Raw genomic sequence first — 15,145 nt, forward strand, 5'->3', positions numbered from 1 at the left:
AACTTATCTCTAAAAACTACGTAAGTGTACATACAATTCATTTAAGAAGGGACCAGATGTTCTCAAAAGACAAAAACATGGCTCATACTTTTAGGTCCATCAGTAATTGCAGCATTTGACTTGTAAACAAATTCAGGCACAATGCAACATTGAGCAGTTTTCTTTAAAAAAGAAAAACGAGTGATATGAGCACTGGTACAGCATGTATGATTAAATTCTGTAGACTGGCAACACATAAAATGAATTAAAACAAAAGTGAACTTTTTATTGTATCTGACTAAATAATATGCATTTGTAGAAATACTGCAGTGAGTGCTGCCTGTAAATTTCATGCTTTGAGTGAAATTTAATTAACTTGAACTAGTAAAAATCCCACGGGGTTATGTTATTTGTAAGCGAGAAAATAGGAATCATGTCTGCGTGACTGGGGATGGAAATTTGGCTAGCCTTGTTAAATTACGGTTCCTCTTGAAAGGCACATAAATATTTATGTGAATTTGTGTGCTGACATTTGTTGCTGGACTTGAATACTCAAGTCAGTACAGATAACTTCTAAATCCACCTTCCTCATACACGTGGTTTTTCCTCTATGCACATCCTGTTGCCACGATAATTTGGCTTGCGTTTTCCTGACAAGCTAACCTGTAGGGACAGGCAGGAAAGGGAAGTAAAGCACTGTTCATTCATAGGTGATTTATGAAGCTACGCGTGCTTCCTTTTGCAGCAGAAAGTTAACACATGCAGCTGGCGAAAAAAAAATCCAACCCTGTATGCTGACTACTTTAAGGGCAGCTCCTGAGCTCGTTGCTGCCCATCTCATTTCCAGCTCTAGCTCTACCAGTTTTCAAGTTCTGTCAAGTGTAAGGACATAGCCGAGGAACAGGAGAGCTAAAACTCAGTAAGCTGACAGGCTTAGCAGAAAAGGCTTTATATATACGGCTTCTCTCTGATGCTCTCTGCACAAAATTCAGTTTCCTGCTAGGAAAAATAAAATTAAAAAAAAAAATCACAACTGACAGAGCTTTCACATCCCTGTCTCCAAACCACTTGCATTTCTTAGAGGGGGAAATACCGCTCAGATCATGAAAGTATGGGATGAACCATAAACCCACCACAACATCAGACATACGCTAGTGATACAATATTGCTGCACTATCAAGCCCTTGCAACCGCAGAGTACATAACCGTTTCTCAGCCAAACTAAGCAGAGTAGTTGGAGCTCAGGCACTGGGCAGGTCACAGTGGGGAGGCTCTGCACTTTAATTTCCCAGTAAGAAGGAGCAGACCTGACAGCTGCGGTGGAGTGCTCTCCTGCCAGGAGGACTCCTTGGAGGTACTACCGAGACCCAGTCTCAGGAGGGAGGCTAGCAGGGGCACTGTGCACAGCAGCCAAAGGACTCTGCAAGATACAGACCACCCACGTCCCGACGGCAGCATCAGTCACTTGGGACAGGGCTTGCACGGATGCATGCACACGAGTTGTGCGAAGCTTTTGCTACCAGCAACCCTTCACAACACTGAACGCTAGGTTGGATCTGCATAGCAAGGAAAAGCTATTTAGCAGCTGTCTTAAAACAAGGAGAAAAAAAAAAAGCAAGGGGAACAGACACTTTACAATTTATGCTTGCAGTGAGGCTCTAACATCACTTTAGCCGAGTCAAAGAGCTGCAAGTGAAAGGCAACTTTCTGGATTTAACTATACACCCATCTTAAACACCTCCTTGTAGTTTGAAACTGTGGTTGTATGAGCAGCTGAGACAATGCAAAGGAATTTGGAAGAGGAGGAAAGGAATCACCTCATTTCCTTTCAGCGGCAGTGAGCTCTTAGCTGCACAACGGGGATGAGCAGACCTGTGCGTCTATTTGCCGTCATTCAGATTTAAAAAAAAATAAAAATCCCTTAAAGCATCATTACAATCCTGAACAGTTACAGTTACAAGTATTTGCATGACAGAAAGTAAGATTTCACATACTGAGCATACCCAAACTGCTGGAGCTGTTTTGGAACAATTAAAAGACAGACACTTTAAATGGTAAATGCAAGCTGTGTTTTGAGCTGGAGAAATTACAAGTGTACTCTAATCTCATCCAATTGTCATCACCACAAGTATAACAACTGCAGTGCTGCATCTTAATTGCATTCCCAATTGACCAGTCATACAAGTACCACCTCAAATAAAATTAATTCCTTGGGCTTTTTGGTCACATTGACAACACAAGATTTTCAGCAACTGAAATGGAAAAAACCTGATTAAAATCAGATCCTGCTGCAATTTATGCATTAACCAAACGTCTTCTGACCTCCCAAGGAGCTTTAGAAAGATCCTCCTTTTATTGCACTTTGGCATACTTTAAAAGTTTGTATAAATTCATTTCAAACAGACTGCCTCAAATGGTACAGTTTTTCCAGGATTCACGACAATAAGTTAACAATGCTTCAAGGGCACCTCTGCTCTAGAATATAGTTTTATGGGGTTAAAATAAGGATAACAGTCCATGCCCTAGTGGCAGACACCATGTGCCTAGAAAAGCTCATACCCATCCTGACCATCAGAAAAGGAGAGGAAATTCATGGGAAGTACTGAGGAGAAAGAGGCTAACAGATTATACAAGGAGCCATAATTGGATTGTACTGAAGGAAGCAACGCAGAGCAAGGAAGATTTATACTTACAAGGAGAGTACTGGAATTCCAATAACCTTTTCCACTCTTGCATAAATTGAGCCCCCAGGCATTTAATAACAGGCATGCACAGTCCTTTTTCTGAGCAGCTGGAGTGCTCCTACTCCATACTATTTTTTAACAGTTCTCGCACAAAGCTAGTAAAAATACAGAGGTGCTGTTTCCAGAAAGTCACATCCCATCTCAACATTAGAACAGCTTGTGGCTGCTATTTAAACAAAGATTTATCCTTTAACAGTTAACGGTCACTTTAGTGTGATCCAGTAGGATTTTCGTTCAGTGGATCCCTCTGCGATCACTCCTACTGGATCTGCACCAAGTGACTCAGAGCAAGGAAAGGCTGGTTACATGAACAGAAGGTAGGTGGCTTAACAACCTTGATCTTATCACAGACCTGTCAGCGGAGAGAACTGCACGTTACCGCAGAGCTACAGCACATGTCAATGTACTGGAAAGCAGTCAGATGTTTTCCACATCATCCAATTTGGGAATGCGTTGCAAAGTTATTTATTGAGCCGGTTCGGATTACACGGGATAACTTCAGAGCCTGCAATTTCCAGTGCTTCACCTGCCTTGCCTAGCTGAGGCCATGCTTGCTACTAAAGAGTCAGGAGAGGAAAACGGAGAATATATTGAGCCATTGTATTGTTTAGACCATTCCAACTCCAAGGGAGGTGGGAACGCTCCAGGATCTGAGCCTATACACTTCTGGGAGGAGAGGAAGCGGGGGGGAAGAGATAAATGTCACCCTTTATATTGACACCTGACTGGAAGTAGAATTATTTTGCACATCTGACATCACTACAGCCCAACAGCTTCCATGCTCCGTTTTGGCACTTGCTCATTCTTCAGACTGGAGCAAGCTTTCTAGCACACCACTCTAGCTTTCCAGGATACGTGTTAAAAAAAAATAAAAATCCTAGGAAGCCACATTTTAGCCTGTCTCAGATCAGTGCCTGTGCAATTTACAGGAGTAACAGGTTAGATTGACCTAGCTATAAATGAGAAAGATACATCACAGCTGGACATCTTAACCAGTCTGGAAGCCTTTGCCAAGCTTCTCCAGGCTTTTGAAACACAACCTATGATTTTCAACAGCGTTTCTACCTTTTTTCTTCTAACAGCATAAGAAAAAATGTGCTTACTCATTCTGCTACCTCGTATCGGAGGGGCACCCCTGCGTCCTCGCTCCAACCTGAGAAAGTGCTGTCTCCCTTTCAGCAAAGCTATTTCCAGAGCCTATTTGCTAGTTCATTCAAGTCTAAGACTTCCTAATTTTGCAGCATAATCTGTAGTTCAGTCACCCATGAAACTGCTGAACAGCCTGCAATTGTATGCAAATCCGTGCCATGGCTTGCGCTGTCTGAGCTGGGGTCTAGCCATTAGCGATGGCACACAGCACTGGAACAGGAGGCTCGTTATACCTGCCAGGAGCATTTGCCAGAAAAATGTGACTCTCCCCCCCCGCCCCCATCATCCTCCCCCTTAAATAGTTTAATTAACATCATCATCCTAGCTTTGACTCCAGAAAGTGACAAAAGCAGGGACACGGGGGAGGAGGCAGATACGGCATAGGAAGCGATCAGCTGGAAGGGAACCCTTGCTTCTTTTTACCCATTTAACTGGCCCTGCACAGTACTGGGCCACACTCCTGCTCCATCCCTCAGGCTCAGACAGTGCAAGGGATGCCATGCCCAGTAGAAGATCTCCCAGAGGAAGAGGGGACAAGACCAAAGGGAGCATCCCACTGACAGCAGCATACTTGGCTTTCCCCAGAGGGAAGGTGGATGGCTTCCCCGCAGGGGCTCGGGCAGACGCTGGCGCCAGCATGGCTTGGGCAGCAGCACATGAGAGAAGGGGGGGGAACGGGGAGGAGGAACTCCTGCCCTCAGCCATGAAGGCTCTTGCATCAGCTCATGCGAGCTCGCAAAAGCGAGCCCTAAGGAAGGGACCCATGCTGAGTCAGCTGCAGCATCAGGCCTTCTGCGCAAGCACACAGGAAAAGGCTGCCCTGAGGTCATGGCTGAGGCAATGTCTCAGTGATACTAAAGTGACCCAGAAGCACCACCCTCCCCACCCTTAAGATAATCAGATTCGCTTTCTCCCATGACTTCCACATTTGCTGAGTGTACTTTGTCCCACACGAGTTGCAACCAGCAAGCAGAGCTATTTGCAGCAAGAGCGGCACACCTTGCCTGCTGTGTGAGTCCACAGATGCCCGCTGAGGCATTACTCAGGCATACGTATCCCTGCTCAGGGCTCCCACACCTCTTCCCCTCGCTCTCAGCCGAAGCAAACTCCTCGCAGGACTGGCCACCCCAATCGGTAAACTTAAACCTCCTCGTCTTCAGCTGGGCAGCAGGCTACAGCGTCGTGCATCCACCCGTGCCGAGCCAGCAGGTGCAGGATGCCTGTCCTTCCTCCCTGGACAAATACTTGGACAAAAGACACTCTCAGAGAAAAAAAAAAAAGCTTTTCCTCTGCTTCCTCTTAAAAGCCCCTCAATCTACACTCTTTTCTACATTTAAATGCTGGGCAGGCCATACATCCTCTTCCAACCACTGCAGCCAGAGTGCTCCTTAGCACCCTTCCACTATTTCTCTCTCCAGGAGATTTTTGCCTCCACTCCTCCAACAAGGGGCAGCCCATTTCTGCAGAAATCTGCTCAGCAAACATAGCTGGGGACCTAACCAGCGTATCTCAGCAAACAGCTCCAACTCTGTGCATCAGATGACTGCTGAGTGTGGTGTATCGGGAACCACTTGGTTCCTCCCTATGGGGAGAACTTCCTGAAGACCTTGCTGGTGCCTCTCCACACAAAACATGTGCAGGCTGCTCAGGAGCACAGGAAGACATTGAAGGTTGGGTACCAGGGCAGGAAACCTCTTCCAGAGGACAGTAGAAACTCCCACCACTCCACATCAGCATGAAACAAAAGCCTTTCAAAGCTGTGTGTGTTTGTTCAGTGGAAGAGGATTAACTGCCTTTCATTCTCCTAGATGGTCAATGACCCACAGCACCTGGGAGGAGAAAGCCCCCAATTCACTACTACTCTGCAGCAAACACCATCACTTGTGCCAAGCCTGTGCCTTCTTCCAGGTTCACTAGAAATTTCACCTGAAACATCTTTTCCAACAGAATTACAGCAGCTACAGGAAAACTTTTCAGTTTAACAAATCAACATCCAAAAGTGGTTTCTTTAGACAAACCCCAAGCAGCTCCAGGCAAGAGGCTGTACTTGGAGACCGCAGGAAGCTCGCTCACTACAACACCGAGGAAAGCCCGCAGAGGAGCACAGAGGTTCAGGTGCTGAGGCGAGGTTTATCCCTGGGCTCACTCTACACCTTAGGGCAAACAGGTAGGAAAACAGCATTGGGCTGTTAAGAGTACAGTTTGAATGGCGAAGGCAGCTCAGCCCTGGCAGCTCTGTGTTTTAAAGACAGCACTTCGGTGCTCTTCCCACTCCCAGAGCATCCAGGACAGTTATTTACAATTTCCCTTAGGCGGGCCATAAATCCAAGCACAACTAGCAAACCCAACACAGTGTAAAAGGATCCCTGTGGCAGGCTAATTACCTTTGCAAGCTATGCAAGCCTATACAGTTTGCTTCTGCACAACAGCTTTGAAAACTTTGGCTAATGACTGTGTCTAGCAGATCAAACTTTCCACTTTCTGTTGTTCTGCCCAGGGCAGCCAACTGGGAATTCAGGAGCAACAAACCTCCAGGAGAAGAAATCAAGGTCATTAAGAGAAAGAGAAGAGGGTGTCTGAAACGGAAGATGACTCCACAAAGCTGTGCGATGGCATGCTACAGATTGTAGCAGAAAGGGAAAGATAGTAAATCTAAATTGAGAGGAAGCCTAACAGATTATGAGTACTAAAATCAAAACCAACAACAAAAAAACCAAGCAAATCCCCCCCCCCCCGCCCCGTTCCTCCCATTCTCTTAAGACTTTAGGGATTAATCCTCTCTCATGACTCTACACCAAGATGACAACTTTTATAGTTGTTTAAATGAAAATATTCAGCACAGAAAAACCCGCTCCCCTCACCTCCACAGCCAGAAGGTCAGAAGATTTACTAGAGGTGTGGGTGCTGCATCTTTCGTATTTTCTCACTTCTATGGAAGTGCAGCGATGTTCAGACTGCAGATAATTTCACAGAGATCTCTCCTAACACCTACTAGCTCTATCCATGCAGCTGCTCATTTGCAATGGACATAGACATGCGGTAGTTACAGCACACACTTGAATTATAGCGGGGGAATCAGACTCAAATCCTTGCTCTGGATCAAGCAGAGCATGAACTAACCAGCATCTCCCATTTGCTGAATGAAAGCCTTGGCTGGCAGCTACTGTCTGATCTGAGGTGACACATGCACTCTCTTGCTCTGACCTCAGAAGGTCCAAAACAAAACTTTTACTTAGATGGCATTCCCCACAAAAATCTTCAGTTTCAGTCATTCTCTTAAAATTAAAAAACAAAACAAAAACAAACCACAACAAAAACAACCAAACCACAAAACAAAGCCCAACAACAAAACCCACAAAACCCCAAACCACTAATCAAGAAAAACCAACATACTGCATTGGGCTGTGAAAAATCCCAACAAGCCTAATTTCCAGCTGAATATTATACTGGTAATGGCTGAAACCCCACTCCCATGGGAACCACACAGGTAAAAACACTTCCTAATAAAAGCATGATGACTTAAATGGTAGTTTTGGTGAAAAATTCTCAGTAGAGTCTACATGACCAAAGGCAAGAGAAGGAAAAAAAAAACAACCCACCACCAAACTGCATCTTGGGTACCGTATCAGCCATAACGAAGAATGCAATACAGATAAACTCTTGTATACTCTAGCCAGGCTTCTTTCTCCTTGGTGCACACCAAAATCTAAACAAAATGTGGTGCGACTTGATACTGTGAAGCACTTTATGCAGGTTAAGGTTATTGTGCTAAGTCTTAATGGGTTAGACACCATCTACAATTGGAAGTAAATAAAAATTTATGAAGATCTGTACAGCAACTTCCAGGATATAGTTAGATAATACTTCTATTATATACAAAGGGGGGAATTTTGTGTTTTCCTCAGTTGGTGTGGTATTGCCTGTTAATTACAAACAGCCAAGGAAGCCCAAGCCGTCAGAGCTCTCTAGAGCGTATCCAAGGGACACAAACTAGGCTGGTGCATCGCTCATGCACTGTCCGAAGGCAAGGACTCAGAAAGGGGTTTTCAAATGTTTTGGCTACAAGTTTAGCAGTCACACCAGGTATGAGCGTGTAGACATTTCTTACAAGCTTTCCCCCAAGTTCTCTCAGTTATTCCGCCCCCCCCACCATGAAACAGACAAAAATATCAACAACCAAACAAAATTATTGATTAAAGGACTTCAGGCTTCTTCTCACATGTTTTTGCTGTACTTTACAATCCTGAGGCCAGGACACAGGATCTCTTGTTGCAAGTAACAGGAATTTCTGAAAAAGTGCCAGAATACATACCACTAGAGAAAGCAAAAGTGGGGAGTGTCCTACCGAGCTCAATACTGCAAGGTAAAACCCACTCCCATTACACATTATGGCCACAACACAGACGACTCCTAGGTTTAAATAACAACAAGGAAACCCAAAACAACTTTGTAACTCTTAAAATGAGCTCTTGAACAGCTTCACAGGCTGCTCTGTAGCAACCTAAAGAGACAGCTGCAAAATCTCTACCTCCTTACCAAAACTCAGCCAAAAGCTTTTTCAGTTGATACGATTCTGGTTTGATCTGTTCGGATGAAAGCGGGAAACCAGAGAACAGGAAACCACATACTCAATAAAGACACATTTGGAAGGGTGATGAAGGCATACTCACGCAATGCGTACAGGGAGAGGACTATTCCAGCCAGGCAAAACCCCTCAAAAAACCTGAGTGTGCTGAACATGGTCACGTTCACTGAGAGTGCCACAGTCAGTCCAAATATCAAAATGAATATGACAGAGAAGAGCAGTACAGGCCGTCGACCAACCCTAAAAATAAAGTAGGGAGAAACAGTGTTAAAAGCCAGGATGGACAACAACTAGCAAAGAAGGAAACAAGACATGCAATCCATTCCAAGTACTACCATCCATTTTTAATGCTTGCTTCATTCTTCTCATTTCTTTTCTGCTTACTAAAACCCAGATTCCTCCATCAGCTTTACATTGACAAGTTCATTTCCAGTGGGATTAAGTGGGAACAGCACATGATGTATCACTGCTTGATTTAAACATCATTTTCGAAACAATAAAGGTGAACAAGGGAACATCTAAGAACTACGATAAGACCATAAACGAATACCTTGGAGATTAAAAACAACTTCTCAGAGCTTTCTATAGTAGCACAGTAGAGTATATGGTATTACATGTTATATGTAGCATGGTATATTATTATTTCTCCATAGTATACAGCCACAGAGCTTCCTGCAGAGATCCCTTCTTCCCAACATGTGCTTCTCAGCCTCATCTGCAAGAGGAGCAGGCTCAGAAAATTACTTTTCTTGACCTCATTGATGGCAAGCCTAACAAACACAGACTAAGCATTAAGCAGGGTTTGTATCGCTTCCCTGAGCCTTAGAGAGCTGATAGTAATGCTTGCAGGAGAACAGTGAACTTCCTCCACCTCGCATCCCCACAGCGGCTGCCAAGATCTGCAAAACCAGCCTGACTGGAGGACTAGGAAGAAATCTCTCCAAAAATGATTACTAGCAACGCGGGCGTGAGGATTTGCAGTTGTCCTTTGCAGGCAGGCTTTGCAGCTGCAACCTCTAGTTGCACCTGTTGGTGCAGCACCAACAAGGAGGAAGAGCTACGCTGCCACTGAACGTGGGGGCACTTGCTGCAGAGTTTGGCTCTTACGTCAAAAGAATACAAGACTTTTACATCTCTTACTCATATGCTTACTGTTTATAATTCCTCTTCCCTCCCCTCTTCCTGTGCAAGGAGAATGATACGAAGCACCAGAGCACACAGCTATTTTTAAGCAAGACTTGGATCGTTACATGGAGATTTCCAAAATTTTTTCAACTTGTCAACTCCCACAAGGTTTCCAGTGGAACTGAGGATCCCTTTTAGTCAGCTCCATATGCCATTTCCACAAAGAATATATGAACTTGCTTTTCGTAGGCAGCTTTCACAGAGCCATTCAAAGTAGTCTGTCAGCTGCAAGCCAGCCATCAGGTTGAATGTCAGCACAATAAAGAGCATTGAAATCTCACAACTTAGTCCAGTTCTGCGTACTGAAGTGTTTCTATTTAATTATTTCAGCAGATTGTTACCAGCAGCTATAAAGTATATCCTATATACATTCACAATTAAAACTTTGGATTTTGCTTTACTTAAAATGGAACAAGATCAATAAAATATATGGTGAAGGGCTGAAAAAGAGGCATGGTTATAATTTCTGACACTTATGGAACTAGAAGAGTACACCAACACGTGTGTCACTATTCACGGTTTTGCAAAGTCACGTCTAGGAAGGTGATGTGAAGGCTCCTTGCATAAGGACAGGTTTACTATTTTTTTCAGCTGTAGCATCACCTCTGGGGCACCTCAAAGATTTAAATTGTTGGCATTAGCTGTGCAATGTTTTCAAAATGGAAAGTACCAACGTGCAAACTAAAGACAGCAAGGTCAAAGCAGACTGCTCTCAGTCAACGTACAAACCCAGCCCACCAGAAGATGAGTTGCTGTTGAGGTCAGGGTGGGAACACAACATCACTGCTTTGGTCATACGGGATGTACTGGGAACGTGCTGGACACTGGGGCAGTTACTGCTGTGTGTGCTTCAGATTTTATATCTATGGAACACGAGGCACTTGGACAGGGAGGGGAAATACCTCATATGAAACCTTGAATACAGAAAAAACCCAAGCAGCTATGAACTTTGTGTTATCAGCAATCTGCACAGACTTTTGCAGCCCTATTTTCGTAATCGCCAAGCTGTAATTCATACTAATTAGTATTTGTGGAAGTATTTTGTAGACAAAAGGCATTATGCAAACACTCAGAATTAGGAACTTAATTCTCATCACAAGCCTGACCTGCCATTCCCTGATGTTGATTAAAAAAGACCTCATGCTTAACATATATCACTTCCCTTCTTCCCCTCCTCCCGCTCTCTTTACTAGACATTATCCATCATTAAGATGCAGAATTTATTCTAACGTTACACAAGTTATGCAAATGAATGGTTGCTGCCAATGAAGAATCAGGAAATCCAAGACCCTTGGATTGGGCCTGTGAAAGCCAACTCAGGCCAGAGAAGTCCTGTGGTAAGAGGCATCATCAGCACCTCCTCCCAGACACAAAACTAGTCTCCTTCCTCACCAAGGCATGCACCACATTCCTCAAAAATCAAAACTCCAGGGCAGTTATCAGCCATATATTTGGTGATCCAGCAGTGTTTTGACAGGATGGTGTCTCAGAGCATAAAGAAAGCCTTTTATATGTAGACAGAGTTATCTGACTAGCAGTACAAGGAGACGCTTGTGAGAAATTAAACCATACACAATCTCCCTGGTAAAACAGCCCTGGGATGCTATCTGCTGCCATTCAAAGTATTCCAGAGAGAGATTTCTGTGCCACAAAAGTCTCAGCCTACACTGCACATACTATTATCTAGATCAAATGCTAAATGCTGCCTGCACAGGTAAATAACTAGAGATACAAGCAACCTCAGGCTTTTGAAGAATCTGCAGTCCCCACAGTGCGATATGCAGATGCAACAGAAAGATAACGTCATTAGAGTTGCACCACAGGGGGAAAGCAAGTGGGTTTGAGGGCAAGATTTGCTCTTCCCATGCTCCTACACGTGTACCTTGCCACCCCGAGAAGGCTAAGGTTTGCTCTTGCTGCTGGTCAGATTGCTCTTTCCATGCTGCTCTTTGCAGGTTTTGTGACTTGAACTGCCACCAAGGCTCCATAAAGCACCAGAGCAGGTGCAAAGCAGGAGCAGTTCTGGGCAATGAGAGGCAGAGACCTGCCGTCTCAATACTACATGGACACCAAACCCACCTGCTCCACAGAGACCTCAACAGCCTCCATCCAGAGCAGGCAAAGCTGCCAGCAACACGCTGCCTGTTGAACAAGTAACCCATACAGGCGTTGGACGCAGTCAGTCATCGCACAGCCGAACACGTTTACAGACCTTCTCCCTATAGATTTTCCACATAGAGCTATCCAAGCGTGCACACCTACTGTATTTTGAACACAGACCACTCAGTTTACTTAGCAAATGACCTTGATACACTCAAAGCCTTTGCCACGTACAGCTTTAAAAGCTTTCTTTCAAAAAAGGAAAAGCAAAGTTCCAAACCCTAAAGCTATAAAAACCCAGAAGCATTGTCTAGTTATGTAAACTGGACAGTGGTATATAAGTGAAATGGAAACAGATTTTGGAAGTTTGTAACACTTTCATACATTACTCCCTTTAATCTCCCCTGTTCTTGCTGGGAACTGACATCCTTTTTTTTGTTCTTTTTCTCTTTTTACAGGTACAAACCCCTTTGTATCTGTCTCTCCACACAACCCCCTGCTTTAGTGGAAACTCAAGTTGTGATTAAATAGCTCAGTAAATCCCACTCAAGCCTTCTTTTACCAGCCCCAAATGCTACTGTTAAATGACCAGAAGACTACCCAGTGCAGAACCCCCACTGTGTCAGCTACATCAGCCAGCAAGGATGGGGACTGAAGAGGAGCACAAGGAGTGGGTTTGGTGGCAGCAAACCTTGTCCCTTCTGGTCACCCAGGAAAGGGCAAAGGGCTCACTCATCCCTCCATCCACCAAGTTACCCTTTTTCTCCTCTGCACCACAGCTGGAAAACAGATGCTCCCCAAGTTTTCTTAAACTCATGAAAAAAAACCAACCAACAAACCAACCTGATTTTTATATCAGGGTAATTTTATGCTGCATTAGCTCAGCTAAGCAGCTTGCAGAGGGGTTCAACAGGCGCACGTGGCAGCACAAAGTACACACTGGGGACCGAAATGGATGGAAGAGCAGGATGCTCCTTCTTTTGGTGGCAAGGAGCTATTAAATCTGCTTATTGCATTTCTCTCTTGAAGCTGGTGCCTTAGGCAACAAGTTGTTCACTTATTGGTGACTTATTTGTCAATGATAGCAGCATTTCCCTAACTTGGCAATAAGTCTGCTTTCTCCACAATGATTCCTTTTTAGGAAAGCCGAGAAAGATCCCTCATTCATTTCCCAACTATACTTTCTACGTGTTGTTAGAGCCCTGTTTTACTTCGGTATTTTAATCAAATTCAACTGTATTTCATCATGCACATTCCCTACTTCACTGAAAAGTCATTCCTCAGTTACCTAAAGACTTTTAGTGACTATTCAAGAATTAAGATGCAATTTTGCTACAAATGTTTGAGCTAAATTACTGCACAGCTGCAAGGGACCTCTTCTCTCCCAACTGACTGGTGAGTTGCCGAAGCTTTGTAGGATTCCCCTAATAGGCAGCTCTTCTTCCTTTCCCGTTTTAATGAATGGCAGAGGAGTTAACTTGGGGCCATTTAAAGCACCAACGTTGGCAACTGTGCTGGAAGGCACTGAAATGACTGGGACAGCAGTGCAGAGCTATTGTTTCAGATGCTGCAAGTTTCCATTGAAATCACTTGAGTCATGCCTTTAATTCCCCCCTCACCCCCCTTCTGCACTACAAGAGCCTTTCTTTAAATAAAAGCTGAACACTCAGAATAACTGGGATATCCAATAATGTTTTCACCACTGCAATTTAAAGAATTGCAATCTATGCTTTTAAATTTAATACCACCAATATTAACAGCACATTAGTCAGCGATTCCTTAACACTACATCAAAATGTTTGCTTAACAAGAACTTTAAAAATAGAACAATGGAAAGGTTTGCAAAAAACAGCCTTCTACCCCCTGAAAGACACTGTGTAAGCACAAGGTTGACATGACACTAGTCTTGTATTCCAACAAATCAATGCTGCTTCCAATTTCTAAACCCTAAACCAAAAGCTTCACTTACATAATTAGAAAATACTTTATTCTGTACTAGCATTACAGCTGTAATAAATTGTGTCAGCAGGAAATAACCAAGTCAGCTATCGAATAGCTTATATTCATGTTATTTACCTTGATATAAATTACTCAGTTCAAGCAATTAACACAGTTTTAAACTGTTTATTCATCATGCTTCTTTCAGAATCTGAAAAATCATTATGCAAAAGTTCTTCATTAATATAAAGTACAAGAAAATCAAAACAATATTTAATATTTTATTGTTATTTATTTATAGCTACATTGCATTAAAAGATTTTTCACTTACCAGTCAGCTATACATCCTGTTATTAAGTGGCCGAAGATTAATCCTACCAGTAGGGAGAATTTAGCAATGTGGACTTTCCAGGCAGAATCACAAACAAGATCCCACTGGAAGAAAAAAAAAACCCAACAGATAAACTGAAATAAATTAGTTTCTCAGATGTGTTTAAACATACATACACTGGTGTAGAGCTTCTTCCAAATTTCAATCTAGTGTGAGTGCATAGAAATGGCAGAAGAAAACTTTCTGCCTCAAGGCAAACCCCAGACCCCAAGAAGCAAATTCAAGACTCATTTACTTCAGCGAGTTTTATCAGGCCCTTATTTATAAAATGACAATATCCAACACTTAAGTCTCCTCCTCTCCAGGGCACGTGAATTTAGACTAAGCGGGATATCTCCGACATTGGCAGTACTGACGTAGCAGAGCATCTCACCGCAGCAGCCCCAGACACCTACTGCCAGAGCCCAGCGAAGCTCACTGGCAGCGAGCTCCGCAATTTGAGAGCGAGCTCTCCAGCTGAGCTCCTCAGGGCTGCTTGGACACACGGGGACAAGCAGCTGCTCCGCCACAGACCCCGGACGGCCGTCAGCTCCGGGCTCCCACAGACAAAGCGTCAAGACACTTTTGCTTTCAGAAAAGCACCCCGATTCCCCAGGCGGTAGAAGGGGATGAAGACCAACTGATGGCACGGCTCACCAGGACAAGCCCTGGCACGGCGGCGGACAGGGCAGCCGGAGATCCCGGCGCAGCCACGTGACTCCTCGGGACAGCAGCCTCCGCAGCGACATTTCACGGCCCAGAGGTCAGACAGAGGCTGAACCTCCACACTAAAGCTACCCCTGATAGTGAAATTACCTTTTCTGTCCAGAGGAAGAGAAAATGGACTTTTCTGGGTGCCCCATCATTAGGGCACTGCCTCATTCCCATGAGAAAGATGGGAACACCAAGGTTTCTAGTGAGGCTTCCCTAAACTCCAAGACATCTTCCTCTAAGACATTAGACTCAGTCTGTGTAGAGCCAGGCTGGCAGATTCCTGGCTTTAGCCCAACATCCTCATTGCCCTCAGACATGTAACAATCTCTCTCTATGTGTGAGGTGTGGATAGTACTATTATACCCTTGAATAAGTGTAGGC

The 15,145-nt window shown here is 44.1% G+C and overlaps 1 protein-coding gene across 3 annotated transcripts in view; it reads right to left on the minus strand.

The window, feature by feature from the left end:
• Nucleotides 1-15,145, minus strand: part of SLC22A23 (solute carrier family 22 member 23) — a 118,807-nt gene that overhangs the window by 86,118 nt on the left and 17,544 nt on the right. For all 3 annotated transcript variants that reach the window (XM_054816724.1, XM_054816725.1, XM_054816726.1), the window contains exons 2-3: nucleotides 14,012-14,115; nucleotides 8,543-8,697 (exon numbers count right to left, since the gene is read on the minus strand). In XM_054816724.1, coding sequence (XP_054672699.1) covers nucleotides 8,543-8,697; nucleotides 14,012-14,115 — 259 coding nt within the window. The remainder of the gene's footprint in view (nucleotides 1-8,542; nucleotides 8,698-14,011; nucleotides 14,116-15,145) is intronic.

This window comes from Grus americana, chromosome 2, assembly GCF_028858705.1.
Source record: "Grus americana isolate bGruAme1 chromosome 2, bGruAme1.mat, whole genome shotgun sequence".
In the NCBI taxonomy this organism is placed as follows: Eukaryota; Metazoa; Chordata; class Aves; order Gruiformes; family Gruidae; genus Grus; species Grus americana.